This window comes from Quercus suber, unplaced genomic scaffold, assembly GCF_002906115.3.
Source record: "Quercus suber isolate HL8 unplaced genomic scaffold, Cork oak 2.0 scaffold_250, whole genome shotgun sequence".
Taxonomy (NCBI): Eukaryota; Viridiplantae; Streptophyta; class Magnoliopsida; order Fagales; family Fagaceae; genus Quercus; species Quercus suber.
In genome coordinates, this window is record NW_027069706.1 from 253,947 (window position 1) to 270,765 (window position 16,819).

Below are 16,819 nucleotides of genomic sequence, written 5' to 3' on the forward strand. Positions count from 1 at the left end.
ATCCAAAAAAGAGTCTCTCCCTAATTTAGCCTTGGATGGTCATCCTTCCTCGGCGCGGGCCTTGGGCCTACTACATGATGGGCTGAGGCTATCAGGCCCACGGGCCCCACAGACACCAATTCATTCCATTTTTTATGTGTAACTTCATGTTGGTTTATATTTGTAGGTTGTGATTAACTGTTGTCAATTCTATAGTCAATCTAGCTCTTTCACCCATTCTCTACAAATTTGTTGTTCTGGGCTTGAGCCACAAATCCTAACCCTACATGTATAATTTTCTTTTTTTAGATTGTATCTGGGACCAAAGTTTTATAATTTAATTTTATTTAAACTTTTTATGTAATTTTCATTATTCATGAATAAATATTATTTCATATATTTTTCTTACGTTTCCTATAAAAATTGAATTAATTTTGACTCCATTATAACTTCCTTAGATTCTGGAAAAAAAGAAAGAAAGATTTCTACCTTGAGATTTGTAATCAAGAGATTCCTTCTCCTCATTCATTAAAAAGGAGAATCCAAAGTAGTTCCCCTCAGGTTGTGATTCTTACAATCTTGTAATTTTCTATCAACAAGATATTGATCAGAGTATCATGATGAGGATGTTATACCCACTGGGTCAGTTTCTATGAATGTACTTGAAAACTCATCCAGTCGAGGACTTTTGTTTGAATTTTGGGTCAATAAGACATTTTGCCTCGCCTCGTTTAGGCCTTCTTGGATGAGCTCAACACCCTTCCAACTAATTCTTCTACTATACCCTTATTTCTCCGGTTGGCTTCCTAGCTTTGTTCTTCATCTTTATAGCTTTCCTTGTCTAATAGAAGTTTCTATTTATTCCTTCATATCAAAACAATCCTTGGTGTTAAGCTAAGGTCGTGGTGGAACAAGCAATACTTGTCTTTTAGACTCTAGTATGGGGATATTCCGTGCTTTCCAAGCCACTTGAAGACATGCCGCGATTCATTTGCATGAGGACATGGTCAAGTGATGCATTCGATGGCCTATATATATATATATATATACTCCTCGACTTCTTTTTTTTAGGGCTAGGCTTCTCTAACGATTGTAGGTTCTCCAACTTCAACTTAGATCATCTTTTGACTCTTCCTCTTCCTCTTCCTCTTCTTACTCCCAATACCACTGGCTTTCCTCACATTTATACTTCTGAGCCTTCACCCATTATCTCTACCCTGCTAAAGGGACAGCAAGCAACTAGCACATTATCTGTGTGATTAGTTTTCCAGGCCTAAAAGCTCTCTTGGTATCACTAGTCACGTATGGTAGAATTTTTTTAAGCCTATTAACTAGCCCTTAAGACATTAATTTATATATGGCATCGAATGAGGCGCTAGGTGAGTGTTAGTTCATTTTCCTAAGCACGTGGCCAGAGTTCAAAGTTTATAGGACAGTAGAAATAACACTTTTTCACCTATAACATGCCAATATGTTCGATAGAAATTAAAAAGGCAAGCATGCAGTCAAGGCCAGGTGCTTTGGTTGGGTACATTTGGTGTAAGGCTTTGACCACCTCCTCAGCTCTGAATTCCTAAAGAAGCTCAGCATTCATATGATCAATAACACTTTTGTCCACTGCTTCAATGATAGGTTCTAGACTCTGAGGATTTGCGTCAGAATAGATAATGGAAAAATAGTCAAAAATTAAAAACTTATCTTTCACCACATCTATGGTATTCTCCTTTGGCAGTGAAGAATTAAAACTTGACAAATGAAAGTCAAAAACTGGTGTTTCACATTTGGAAATTTTTAGGCAGGATTGGTCCAGCAATGGACCATAATGTGGTAGTGATGCTTCTTATTTGGCCATGGTCTTTCTGCTTTGATCAACCATAAATAAGACATTTGAGAATAGCCAGTGAGTGAAGACCACTGATGTTTAATAAAGGAAAAATTCAAGACCATGACCTAGCTTGTTGATCATTACATACGCTCTTCTGAGGCTGAGTGCGCCCAAATTCGCCACTATATTTCATGTGCTTGGTACTACTAGTCAAGTCCATATTCATCAAAGAATATCTAGGAAAAAAGAATTTTCTTCAAAATGTTGTTAATTTATCAAACCTATTACTAGCCCCCACTTTATCAATTCATGTATCCAACTAAGACCTCTCCTATCTGATACTCAAAATTATAATAGAGACAACAATCATAAAATGCAAGTCTGTTCAAGGAATTGCCATGCCGATGATCTCTTAATCACATATTTTTCCCCATACAACAGCTACACCATTTCCTAATAATATACTTGGCCTCCCTTTATTGCTCAAATATGTAGAGTATTTTAAATTTGCACACTGATACAGGTAAGAAGCAACTATATATGTAAACTCAATGGGAAGAACCAAGTCTTGAAAATTATGGAAGAATTGAAGAGTAAAATATCCTCTAACCCTATCTGTTTAAAATGGAATATATTCCGGTCACATTCGTTCCTTTCCCTTCTCCTTTCCTCTCCCCCATCTACCCCAGTTAGAAACATACCTTATAAAACAAAAATAACAACAAACAGGTATATACTTATTCAGCAAAACAATGTATATACTAAACTTTAGGTGCTCTACTAATAAACTTATTCTTCTAAAAAGTTATACTAAAAATTTATCCACGCATACTCTTATATCAATTCATACACACATCTCTGCTTCTGATTTTATATTATGTCTAATAAGAATTAAAAAAAGTTCAAAAAGAGTCCTATTTTAATTTTTAAAGTTTGAGTTGAAAGCAGCACTTCTCATCTCATCTAAAGCAGCATAATTTTAAAACAAGGTAAAACTCAAATATAGTAATTGAAGTGTTGTACTTAAAATTTTTTAATTGAGTTCAACTACATGTGATTGTATTGATTAATGTAGCAAAAATAGTATTATCTTTTCCAATAATAATTTAATTTAATTCAATCATGTGACTGATTGGTCAATGCAAACAAATGATTAAATTTAATTTGTGAAATTAAGGTAGAACAAGTTCAGATTTGTATCTAAGTTTACCCATAAAATGTCCAGGAATTTGATATCGATTCTATTACAAAATGAACGAGTAGGTCAGTAGCTAACCAGAGCACCAAACATACATAACATTCAACTTTGAAAACAGGGAATACATATTGAACCTAGTTCATGTATACCTTTCGTACCACCTACTTTATTAATTAGTACTTATGCTACTAATATTTACTATCACATATATTGAACACTAAATAAAACTCAAAAGACTTCCTTTCTATCCTCTCCAACCCTAACAGCTACTGGTAGGTTGAATTGCTGCACACTGTCTGTCCACAACCTCAATCAGCTTGTTGGCTATAGCACTTGCATACACAGAAGACCCTTCATATATCTGACAAATTAAACCAAAAAAACAAATGCAAACATAAATTTATAATGTTAAACTGAACCCAAATTTTATGGCACAAAAACTAATTTTGACAAGGACATTTATGTAGACATACATAGTATATTGGTTACTAACCTTGGTGTTGAATAAGAAGCTGTAGAAATCACCAATGTGGCCTCCAGCAACATGGTGAAGATCAAGCTGAAGGTCGTCGAGGACTTTAGACACAAATAGCAAGCAATTGTTCTTACGCTGAACTAGCTTGATGGTAACCTCATCATCGATGATGCGAACATCAACCTCAGTGTCTTTAGATTTTCTCTGAAGCCATGAGCTTCTCAAAGATCCATTGTAGGACTGGTCAGGATCACCACCGTGTGGCTTCATGCTACAGTTCTCCAAATCCCCAGACTCGTACTCAGATTCGGTCTTATGCCTCTTGCTTCTCTCTCTCCCACATCTCTTTTTCTCGACCAGCAATTTTAACTCATTGACTGTCCTCAAAAGCTCTTTGATATATTCTATGGCATCTCCCACCACAGATGCCCTATCAGCCTTTGTAAAATAAAACACAAAAAATAAAAACAAAGCATTGTAAGTATAAAGTGATTAATGAAATGAAAAGAATTGGATACCTTAGTAGGGTTAGGGACAAGGCTTCTCAAGGCCGTGTATTTCTGGTTCAAGTGTTGTCTCCTATGGCGCTCAGTTGCAAAGTGTTTTGTCTCTCCGTCTCTGGCTTTTCCAGTGAACTCCAGGACATTCTCAAACTGCCTCACGTCCCCATCATCTTGGTACACACAACCGTCTCTGTCATCAACTACTACTCCAGTTGTGCCAAACAAGGAACCGTTTCTCGAGCCAGGCAAGGTGTAGCCATGGGGTAGAGACTGAAACAGTTCCCTGAACAAAGGAGGCTGTTGGGGCAGGTGGTTTAAATGGAAAACTGGGTCGTAGAAAGCAGACCCACCAGAGGGGCTATCTGTGACTGTTGGAACTTCTCCTCCAAGAAAACCCAAACTGGCTGGATAATTGTTTGTGGGATTCTGGAGAGGAGGGTTTGAGAAGGATATGGATGAATTAGGCATGAAAGATGAGGCTGAACATCTGGGCATGTTGAAAAGATTGAGAAGGTCCGGTGTCGTCGCCGGATACGCACTACAATCAAAGCCTTGGTGCCCATTTTGGATGTCGATTTGGTGCTGTTGTTGCTGATGATAGTTGAAACTATCCATGTCTTGCATCTCATGGAGGTTGTATGAGTTGTCAATCAAATGGGTATTGTTAAGATTGGTTGTTGTGTTGTTGGTGTTGTTGTTGTTGTTGTTGTTGTTGTTGTCTATGTTGAATGCTAGGTGCTGTTGGAGCTCCATGTCCATAGCAACATCTTCGTGGCAAGGGGGGGTGTGGTTGTTATGGTGATGGTAAGAGAGCTCCTCCATTGAGAGCCTGACCTCGAAGTTGTTGTTTGGGACAGAAAACCCATCCGCTGATATTGTACCTTCTGTCATGGGGTTTGGATCAAAGCAAGCAGTCTCCTCGTACATTTTCAGACACTGCGAGTGCTGCTTCTGGGTCTCTTTGTCTGCATCAATAAAAGCCCAAAAAAGAGAATGATGATAAGGATATTGACATTGAACCAACAAATAAAAAAAATTTAAACTAGAGTCATGACAAATAATTATATATAGGCCTTAAAAAATGTACAATAAAATAAGGTGGTGTTGTATTAGGCATGACAAACCTAGAAATGGAAACCAATTAATCAACACTGATTAATTTGAGAAAAGAAGGAAAACCCAGATGGAATAATCACCAATTTGGGGGAAAGAGATGGTTAAGAGAGCAAGAAATATAGAGGAAGAGAGAAGTCTCAGAATATATATATATATATATATAGAAGAGAGAGAGAGAGAGAGAGAGAGTAGGAGAGAGGGATGAAATTGCAAACATCTGAAAGAATTCTTTATTATTTTAATAAGGGAGGTTGTTACTGAGATTCTCATCACTGGGGCCCACTCATGATCTCCGTATTGTTCAGAATTCTGATACTCAGAGGCCCGCGTGATTTGCAGTGCGGCCCCCTCAGTCCTCAACCAGGACATCTCATTACTATTTCTTTCTTCTTCTTTTTTTCTCTGGTTTTTTACTCTGAGGGTAGAAAAATTGTGAATCATTTCATTGAGTTTAGCAATTAAAAGTTGTTAATCATTTTATTTACAATATGTGTTTAGCACAATGATTGTGAAGTCATTTTTGCAACTTTGTCATGACCCACTAGTACTAATCTATTTATATGTCAGCTCCTAATACTCTTGTCCCGGAAAAAAAAAAGTACCTAATTACCTTTCATGATTTCATGTCATCTAGGAGAGTTTCATGGTAAGACTCTGAAATTTATGAGAGAGAGAGAGAGAGAGAGAGAGAGAGAGAGAGAGGGACACACCAAGTACTAGCAAAAGGATTGAAGGATAGGATGATACAACAACTCAACAAGGCAGTGAATTAGTGAACAAGATTTTGTGTCATTTTAGTCATTCTACTCTATCAGTATTTTTTATGTCGCTAAAAATGCCATTCTGTGTTTGGATAGTTTATTTTTGTTGGTTCTTTTACTTAAAAATCAGCTTAGTAAAACTACAGTTATAGCTATAAAAAAATTAGGCTAAAAAAATCATACATAAGTTCGTTTACAATATAAATGAACTTCTAAGCTATGTAGGCCCTTATTTATATCGTGGTCTTGATATCAGACCTTTTTTATTTTAAGCTCAAATAAAAATTTTAATCTAATGAATCTAATATACTACTCCCACCCCTCTCAACCCAAAACCACTTGAACTTAAGTCCTCAAACCCCACAAGCCTCTAAGGCTTGGGAAAGTATCATTCTGCCCAACGTGGGTGGTGGTATTGATATTAAACTTGAATACAATTTCAAACAACTGGCTTAAAACTATGGTTCCTAATTTTGTAGGTAAAGTGACAAACTGGCTTAAAACTAAAAGAAATTTGAGAAAAAAGTAGATATATTTAATTTCTTAGCTTGCCCAGTAAGCTTTATCAAAATGTACATTTTTTTTTTTTAACACTTTTCAATATCAATGGTAAAGTTGTAGTGACAAGTCAGAAACAATGTTAGCTGTAAACATCAGTAAGAGAATTCCAATTTGTTACCATTTTCCTTTGGGCAGAGGCTAATACGTGTGGTGGATGCCAAATTTGGTGCTCAGTTAAGATTGGAGTAAACAAACAATGGACCAAGAGAATATAATTGTTAGGATTTTCAAAGACTGAAACATGTAAATGAAAGATGGCTTTCACGTTGATTTGCATATGGCAAAGAACTGTTAGGATTCTCTAGACCCAAACAGTTTTCTTTTCATGCAGGCTGGGGCCACCACTACCAAAAAAAAAACTGGGGTATCCCGACGTTTTTAAACCGTATAGCCCCAAAAAACTGGTGCACCATGGACCCCATTTTAGTCTCATGGTCTTGAGTGCATCAACTTTTATAGGTACCATATTGAAGAGAGGAAAACCTTAGGATCACCTTTGGTTTGTACTTCACTTTCTTTCTTTTATGTTTTGACATGTTAATTATGCTTCAAAGTTAAATAAATTTTGATTTGATTGAGTACCCTTTGATTCAAATTTGATCTGGGTTTAGATTAGCTTTCATTCTTACTTGATCTAGCTAAAGAAGCAAACAAAAGAAGCTTGAATTTGGGGTGTGCTACTTTCAGCTTATGAGTTTTATGTTGTTAACAGGAATGTGTTAACTGAGAACCCATAAGGATAAGACAATTTGTTCAGGATCATTATGCACGTTTTATATAATTAAAAAAAAAAAAAAATCATTAGTTGGAATCTTTTCCCATTAATAGAAAAGAAAAAGATTGAAATGTTTAGTCATTTATAGAATTAATAACACAAGTGATCCTTTTTGTGTGGATGTTAATACTTAATAATGACTAAAGTGACTTTTTCTTTTTTTGGGTCTGAATAATGGCATGCATGTAATTCACAGGAAATTCTTTGGATTCACGCAATTTGTGGGTTACTCCAAAGAGTGTGTTAGTTTAGGTCGGAGCTGTATTTTTTAACGAGTAGTTAGAGTATCTGGGTCCCACATTTTAGTATTCCCCTCCATGCAAAACACCAGCCTAAACTAACCAACTCAACCGTCTAGCCCTGAATAACAATATGGTTATATGGGTAATATACTATATTTGTATATATAAAAATTATTATCAAATATCCAGCATTTGAATTAGAGGGGGTTGGTTTCTCAACTTTCTCTCAAAGAAGGGGAAAAAAAATTTAGAGGGTGTTGGTGAAAAATAAAATGGGCATTAGTAGGTGAAAGAAGGAGAAATAATTAATAAATTGACTCAAAATTGAATAGCTCATGATTTGTTTGCAATTCATAGAAAGTTGGTGTTAATGCTTTCCATAACTTAATGATTTTTAAATTTAATGTCAAAATGGTTTTTGAGCTCCATTTGGTTGAAGAAATGGAAGGATGAAAGATATAAAGAATGGAGATGACAAAAGAGGCATTGAAAAATATTATGGTTTTTCATTCTTAGAACATCTACATTGGTGGAACTAAAAATTTTAGTATTTAACACCTTAAAAAACTACTTTATTTATTTTAACACATAATTTCACAACACATTTTATATCAATTCTCTCTTTCTTTTTTTTTTTCATCAGCCAAATACTATTAATTTTTTTTTTCTCACTTCCTCTCTATTTCTCTCTATCACAAAAACCCAACAAATGTAATAAAGTAATACTTTTTTTTTATCTCTTTTTGCTACAGTGAACTGCTAGTCTTGGCAGTTCACTGTATAGTAAGTTGCCAAAAGAAATTTGGCTCTGGAACCATTGATATTGGTCATTTTTTTTGGAGTTTAAGGTGTTAAAAATAGCTTTATAGCTTTTTAACACCTCTATTGCTGATGCTCTAAGGTGTTTGGTAGGAAGATAAAAATGTTTTGTATGTTTTGTTTAGTATATGAGAAAGATAGGAGGGAAAAAAATAGGGATTTATTTTTTGATAGGAAGGTATTTATTATTGAATTAGTATTATACTCTTAAATAAAAACTAAAACTAGTATTAAACATTGGTAAAATTAAGCAAATAACATGGCTTATTTGTCAATAACTCAAGGCCTGTTTGCTAAGAGATTTATAGTAACGTTATTTAAGAGTTATGAAAATACATGTAGGTGAAAAAATGTTGTGAAAATACGTATTGTGTTGTTTAAATAACGAAAACAGTTATTCAAACAACATTATTAAACAGGCCCTCAACTTCCATTTTTCCTCATTTTCTTCCAACATTTGAAAGATAAAATATAGTGCCAATTATATTAGAAAACTTTTCTTCTTCCCATTTGTTCTTTACCATTGTTGAAATATTCTTTTTCCAATGAACAAAAATGTCCACCACTGCTCCAATTGAAACTTGAGATAAGTCTAAAGCCACCAAAATTTTCACAATTAATCATTGAGTTGGTGAGTTGTAAATAGTAGATAATAATAAAGTGATATTAGTAATATGTCCAAATAAGAAGCAATAACAACTAGGGATGGCAATGGGGCAGGGCGGATCCGAAGGATGGGATATTCGCCCCCGTCTCGCATGATGGAAAAAATTTTCTTACCCTATCCTCGCCCCTTGGGGCCCTGCAAATTCCTGCTCTATCCCGTAAAACTCTACTTCTTGTTAATTTACCCACAATTGTTACAATTTTTTTTTTAATAAAACCTGTTTCATTAATAAAAATATACTTGAAATTACAAATAAATTTATCGCATCAAATCAAACTAATTTTTAGCAAAAATTGAATAATTTTATTAAAGGGTTTAACAAAACTATATCACCAAAAAAAAAAAAAAAAAAAAAAAAAAAAAAAAAAAAAAAAACAAAATCTCATAATACAAATTCAACGGTTCAATATTATATAAATTTGTTTATAACAAAGACAAAAGAAAATGTTAAAATTGGTACCTTATTTCCAATCTTGATAGAGAAAAAAGGGAGGCAAAAAGCCTTGTTAGGTAGAATAAAATAAATTGATGATATGTTTGTTTAAATAGAAGGGTTTTAGGGTATAAAAATCTTATAATTTAGCCCTTATCAATGCGGGGTGGGCAAGGATGGAGCGGGTCGGGGTTGGTTAGGTCTAAAATGTCTAAACTCATCCCCGTCAGCCCCGTGGTGTGGGACTAAAATCTCGCCCCATTCCCGCCCCACCGCCTTTGCAGGGCGGAGAAAATCTGCGTGGGGTGAAGCGGAGAGGGATAGGTCAAGTGAGGCAGGGCAAAATTGTTATTCCTAATAACAACTTTAACAACTAAATACTTGTGAAATTTGTTATGAGAAATATTTTGCATGTAACAAAGCAATGTTGTGGCTTTTTCTTTTTAGGAACAAACGCATACACCTAAGGGGGAGAGAAAATGCGGTTCTAGCACAAAAACACACCATAAACTTGAATCTACCTAATTAAAAGAAAAAAAAATAAACATTAGAATTAGAAGTAGAATTTAAAATTAAAAAAAAAAAATAGAAACTAAAAACAACAATGGCAAAACCCACACGTCTGTACTTCAAATCCATGGACAATAAGCTGTATTGTTTTTCCTTTTTGAAGATTCTCCATCCACTACTCATAATTAGAATGCATGTCATTGATGTTCCTCTCTCCCTAATCTAGCTTTGTTTGTTTCCTAAACTCATCATTAAGGGCCACGTCAATGGTACATAGTAGGAAAAAAATGATGTCATACTTTCCGAATCAAACCATAATCCTATAAATGGCTTTAAATTAATGGCAAAATCGGAATGGAATATTAAAGCAACTTTTGCTAATTTACAGCAACACGAAATATGGGCTAGTTAGTTCTATAAGGTTTCATAAAGCAAAAAGCTCTAATAGTTTTAAATGCCATTCTTTTTCCTTTTATTATTGTGTGATAAGTAGGTGTTTAATATATTAATAATGCTGGTAAGCCATGGGTGCAGCTCTTCGAGAATTAATATGTAGTTGTGAGGAAGGAGCTTATTATCAGACCCTAAACAAGCACATATATATAATATATGTCATCCGTGAGCCTCTATCGATCTCAACGGACACTACTCCCAATTAATAGAGTCCACGTTCGATTCGCAAGTATAGTCCTACTCTTAACTTAGCAATAATATATAAAATAAATATTTATATATGAAGATATTACTATCAAGAAAGGCAGAGATATTAACGAAAATAGAAATTTCTTTATTAAAGGCACTATTAAAATTAAAATTTATTAAAGGCACTATTAAAATTTAAATTAACAAATGAATTATAAAAAATCTTTAACTTTCAATTCAAAAGTAAAGATGTATCACTTATATAATAAAAAAAATTTATAATATATCAACATGACAACTATTATTCATTTTGCGAAAGATTTCTGTTCCCCCAAATCATATTAATCGTATTAAAGTTAAAACACAAGCAGAATCCAAATTGAATCAAAATTAGTTTTTTATTTATTTTAATCATGTATCTAATTTAATTTCTCAATTTTGGTAAAAAGTTGGAACTAACAAAGGAGCCGTGGTGAGATGAGTCGCTAGATCTGGTCAAGATCTAGATCTAGCTAAATCTTAACGAGAGAGAGAGAGAGAGAGAGAGAGAGAGAGAGAGAGAGAGAGAGAGAGAGAGAGAGAGAGAGAGAGAGAGAGAGGCAGTTTCCGGAGCTTTATGCAATCATAGGTGGTTGTTTCAATTTTCATCAAGTTTAAAATCCTAAACCCACCACTTGACCCACTTATATCGGTTGTTGATGTCAAAGACCTGTCGCCAACAGCCCCTCTGCTCAGATTGAGTCGATTTCGATTCGCCAGCAGCCCCTCTGCTCGGATTGAGTCGATTTCGATTCAGACAACATTGGGTCAAACGTTTCCATCAAGTTATCAGTTGATTTAGACTTCTCCTACTTACACTATAGATGTGTGGAAGCAATGACACAAATTTGTACTACATGACAAGGGTAATTGGACCTTAGAGAGAAGGATGTAATCGGTAGGTTTGTGAAGTGCTTGTATTTTACTCTGACAACATCAAATTCCAATTTTTTTTTTTCAAATGAAAATTGTAAATAAAAGGGGTTTTTTTTTTTAAAAAAAAGAAAAAAAGAAAAAGAAAAAATGAAGAAGCTCCAGTGCAATGAACACAAAACCAATTCCAAACACATATTTATATCGTGTCTCATATCCCGTTCAAACTAGATTAATTCAAGCCAACCCTTTAACTGGTATGATTTATGATTTGAATGATCATGACATTCAACCAAATCTTTAGGACTAGTTAATTTCATACTTTCATTGGAAAACTAAAGATAGTGCCGAGAAAGATTATTAGCTCCTTTACCCAAAAAAACATTTTCATTTTTGCTTCATAAATGAGTTTGTCACGAAGCCGAATTCAGACATAACCAGATAGCATTTTGGGTACAAAACAAAAGGCTTCAGAGAAAGACGACTGCGTCTCAAGCACGTACCTCCCATAAGCAGTATTTCTTACCTCTTTGTCAGTGGTATATGCCCTTTTTGCTATTCTTAGCCACACAGACAGACGCAGACATGGTCCAATGTCCTAGTCAAGTCAAGCAGAGAGCACTGAGTGATTTTACCTTTCTTCAGTTAAAGTATAGGATAATTTCCACAGCAGGATTTGATTCACACTTCCATCTTTTGTTGTTTGCTTCACTTTGGGAATTGATGTTTTATATTGTCATAGATTAATTAATTGCTTTGGGACATTATGAATTTATGATCTAATGCAAATTAATGTTTGGGATCTAATGATCAATTGAAGAAAAAAAAAAGGATTGGAACAATGTTTTGATCAATTTATTAAAAAATTACTAAGCATTCCTATTCTGACATCATGGACAATAAAAATTTACTAAGGGTATGTTTGGTAGACTGTAATAGACGCTGTAATGTAATAGTTATTCCTAGGGTTTAATTATTCTTTAGTTTGGTTATGTTTTTATTACAAGGAATAGTCATTCCTTATGAATAGCTATTCTTCAAAATGAGGAATAACTATTCCTTTTTAAAAGGTTGTATTAGCTATTCCTTAGTAAGTGCAATAATTTCAAAACTTAATATATTTCCAAATAAACAAACTTTCCATATACAACTAACAATTATAAAAATAAAAAATCATAAAAAATAACACATATCTCTCTTAAATTTAAAAATAACAATTTTTAAAGAAATATAATTATATGAGTAAGATATTTCCTAAAATAAATGTTAAGTTTCATTCTAATATTATAACTTACAACCAAACTAATGAATATGTTTAGTTATTACATTACAACACACTTTATTACTAGTAATGAAGATTACAATTCATGTTGTAATCTCCATTCAGTGTACCAAACGTACCCTAAACATTGTTCAAGCGTATCATACTCGATAACAAGAAAAGAAAATAATTGGAACAAAAATAGCAATGGTTTAAGATTTAGCTTCAAAAAAAAAAATATATATATATATATATATACTTAATATCCTTAAAATGTATAGAATCAAATTGGTATTGTTCTCAAATAATGATTAAATCAAATAGAACAAGTTAAAAGAAAAATGGTAGCCATTTTCATGATGATATATTGATATATGAAATCAAACTAATCAATTTTTGCATGAACATGTGAGATGTATTAAAAAAATTATTTAATTTATGCATGAAAAGACCATTGTGTCATGCGAAAATTCATTATTTCATGTGGAGAAGAATCCTAAAGGATGATGCCCGCATGGCTATGGTGTTAATGTTGTATAAATATGAATTGACTAATATTCGAAGTAATGATAGCCATATGCATGAAACAATATATGACTTGAGAATACCCTAATCTAGTATGTGATAACGCATTAACTCAAACATATAAATCAATAGACTATTGTATGTAAATCACATGAATGAAGTACAAATCAAATTTCGCATGTTCGACTATGCTTCCTAATCCTAAATAATAAAGAAATCATAAAGGAAAAATGAATAAAATGCAAACACAAGGACAACACAACGATGTGTTATCGAAGAGGAAACTGAAACCCTCGGCATAAAACCTCTCCGCCGCCCTCCAAGCGGTCAATAATCCACTAGAAAATGAAATAGGGATACATGAACAGCAATAGACTCTCTAAGCCTAATCTATCCAGGTACCTAAACCCTCCAAGCTTCTTGCTCTAACGAAGTTATGCCGAACCTTTATCTTTTCTAGCTTGCCGGATTCTGCTATAAACCATAGCATCAACCAATAATCATTGGTCCCTTCCAAATAGCTTCTCTTAGCACCAAAAGACCTTCTCATAGACGTGGGTAAGGTGAGAAAAGGATTTGATTAAGAACCTCTCAAAGATGTATCAATGATGGAGAGGGTGAGAGTAAAGGAATTTAAAGAGTCTCTATGTGAAGATTATGGATGAATCAATCTTGTTCTTCTCTAGGGTTTCTCTCTCAAAATTCTCTTTGGAAACTCTTTACATATCGTGGGTTTAAAGAGTATTTATACTAGGGTGAGATAGGAATGCGAAGAGTCAGGTTTTTCAAAATAAAGCTGATTGGGGGCTTGGCCTCGCGACTTGGCTGAGTCGCGAGTTCAAGCCACGAGATAACAAAACGGCCAAGCTGGACTTTTTGTCCTATAGTGCTCCAGCTAGCACAACTATTCATCTTCTCGCACACTTTACTCATGTGCTGCATTTGGCGGCTTACCAGTTGTGAGTCACCCGCGAGTCCTAACCGTGAAGCCCTGCATCCTTACACAATCTTGAGCATTTCTTCATACTCTCTCACTCACTACCCTTATATGAATCCCACCTAAATACAGGGTTTCTAAGTGTTGAATTACAAGCAAATTTACACAGAATAAAACCAACAAGATAGTTGATTAAATTCAACGTTACAATTACCAACCTGAGGTCAAGGGCATGTGAGGTCTTTGGTCCTAAATTAGGAAATAAAGTAAATATAAACCATTAAAAGTAGGTTCACGGGTTTGTTTATGCATGGAAAAGTTGTCAGACATCCCACGACATCAGTTTAATAAAGATTATAGTACTTCATCCTTTTACACACACACACAAAAAAATACATTGGTATCAATAGAGTTCAGTTCAATTGTTTCTAGACAACGCATGGATATCACTTCATTTCAAGAATTAGAATCTCATCTCCACAATAATTTTGCACTAAGACAATTTTGCAAAAACATCAGTCTTGTGAATCACAAGAATCAGCCTTATCTCTTTCAATCAAAATTATTCAAGTTTTTCTCTATTTGGTATCAATTCTCTAGAAAATCAAAATTATTATTATTATTATTATTATATTTCAATTCAGCCTTCATACCTAAAAGTACAAGTACAACTAAAATTGGCCCTTTAGACATATTTTGCAGAAATCTAAAAACAAAAGGGCAAGGTTTTGCTGCAACCTTGGTTGCAACTATTTCTTTCATAATGATGATTTGTCAAGCTGTTAAATAGACACTTGTTCAAAAATTTCTCTTTAAGTGCTTCAAGATTTGTGCAATGTGGCAAATTATTTCTATGGGTTCCACTTTTACTTTATTAGATATGATCTCCACCATTAATTTTCTTTAAAAAAATAAATATAATGATTTATGTAGGAATTGCTATACCCAGTCCGTAGAGATATTGATCATCGCGCTAAGGGTGCATAGTAGTGATTACGTGTATGTTAAACCAGTAGATGTTTCATGTTTGTTAATTAAACAAAAGAGAAATCGCTGCTATTGGTTGACATCGTAATAGGGAATTTCTATAATAATTACAATTGGTTTCAAAACCTTTTCTACTCAAACACGTTTCTTGGATGTAGCATTGTCGGAAAGTTTAGTAATAACGTATAAACCATAAAGCCAAATTTGTAGGCGTCAAATAATATAAAAGCATCAAAAAATATTGAGTTTGTTTATGGGAAGCAAGGCTAGTCGTGCACTCTCTGCCCTCTACTACCAACAATATCTTTCGTTTGACAACTAGTCAACTAGGACATTCGTGTACGGTATCCAACGAAATACCCCATTATAAGGCCCCCTCTCTTCTTCCTTTTTTTGGTCCATAATAAACGGCTATACTTTCCTATTTCTTTGCTTTTTTTAGATAGGATAACATTTTATCGTGACAGGCTACTCTATGATGATTATTTTTTGGGAACGACTTGAGTCCGGTAGCCAGTTCCACTAGACACGTTAAAATACGGACACATGTCCAAGATTGGACAGATGTCTGCATCGTAACATGTCCAGTGGCCAATTTCACTGGCCACTGAACACAAGTGTTACTTTTGTTTTTTATCATTAAGCCAAGACACTAGTTTGTTTGAGATGTAAATGAGTTCCAATCATAAAGGCTATACTTTCCTAGGAGTGGTATCATCTATAACAATATATGCAACGTCACTCTACACCTATAGCTTGGGCTTAACTCATACGAGTGAAATTAAGAGTACTGCTATTTAGTTTGGGCTTTATCCATGTACTTGAAGTTGAGACAACTGCTATGTAGTTTGGTACCTCTAGAAAGTGAAGCCTGGGTTATCTAAAAGGATCTTTTTGCCATCAGACCATAAAAGTAGCTCATCTGACCATCAGCAAGAGTCTCCTTGAGAAATTTTCAATGATGCTCTATTGCTTTTAGAATTCAACCTTGGGTCGAAGGCCTCAAGGCAACCAAAATAAAACATCAAATTTAGGATTTAGGATTCCAGAATCGGAATAAAGTTTGAATATTGCAGAATCCGAATAACATTGTAATATTAACATTCTTAACGTAAGGGGCTGGTCTAGTGGTTTTCAAGTCTCATGTCATCCATGAGGTCTTGGATTCAAAGTCCCTAACCAACACCTTTGAACCACTCCCAAGAATGTCGTTTACTTTTGATTCTCTCTCATCTTATTCATGACCAGCAGACTGCTAGAGATTTGGATAAATCCTTCTCATCATGTATTCAGAGGAAAAAACACTTATCTTAGACTAATCCACCTGATCATAGAAATATCTTGTGATAATGTTTGTTGATTATATTTGCTAAAAATCAAAATTATGACTACCGAAACCTTCCATTTGCCACATGAAATTTCCAGCGTCTGATTTTCTAAAATGGATATAATTAAAGCTTCCTGAGAAGGCATAGGTTAAGCATTTAAAACTTCAAATCAATAATGTAGGTTGCGTATAGAGTGAAGACTGTAGATTGTTATCAAGGCATGTAATCATATAATCAAACCTCTATCAATAAGGCTATTACTCAAGAAGTTTGCTATGAAAGTTCTACATGAGCATGTGAAGTAAATATGTAAAAGAAGACAATAAAGGAGCTTCTCATGAGAGATGCACATATATCACAACA

General features: G+C 34.2%; 1 protein-coding gene across 1 annotated transcript; it reads right to left on the reverse strand.

Annotated features, from left to right (window-relative positions):
• Window positions 1–3,072: 3,072 nt before the first annotated feature.
• On the reverse strand, window positions 3,073–4,907 carry LOC111996825 (transcription factor bHLH91). The gene is made up of 3 exons (XM_024028875.2): window positions 3,996–4,907; window positions 3,496–3,915; window positions 3,073–3,363 (listed from the first exon to the last, which is right to left on the reverse strand). The coding sequence occupies exons 1-3, from the start codon at window positions 4,905–4,907 to the stop codon at window positions 3,262–3,264; spliced, it is 1,434 nt and encodes a 477-aa protein (XP_023884643.1). The 3' UTR covers window positions 3,073–3,261.
• Window positions 4,908–16,819: the final 11,912 nt, after the last annotated feature.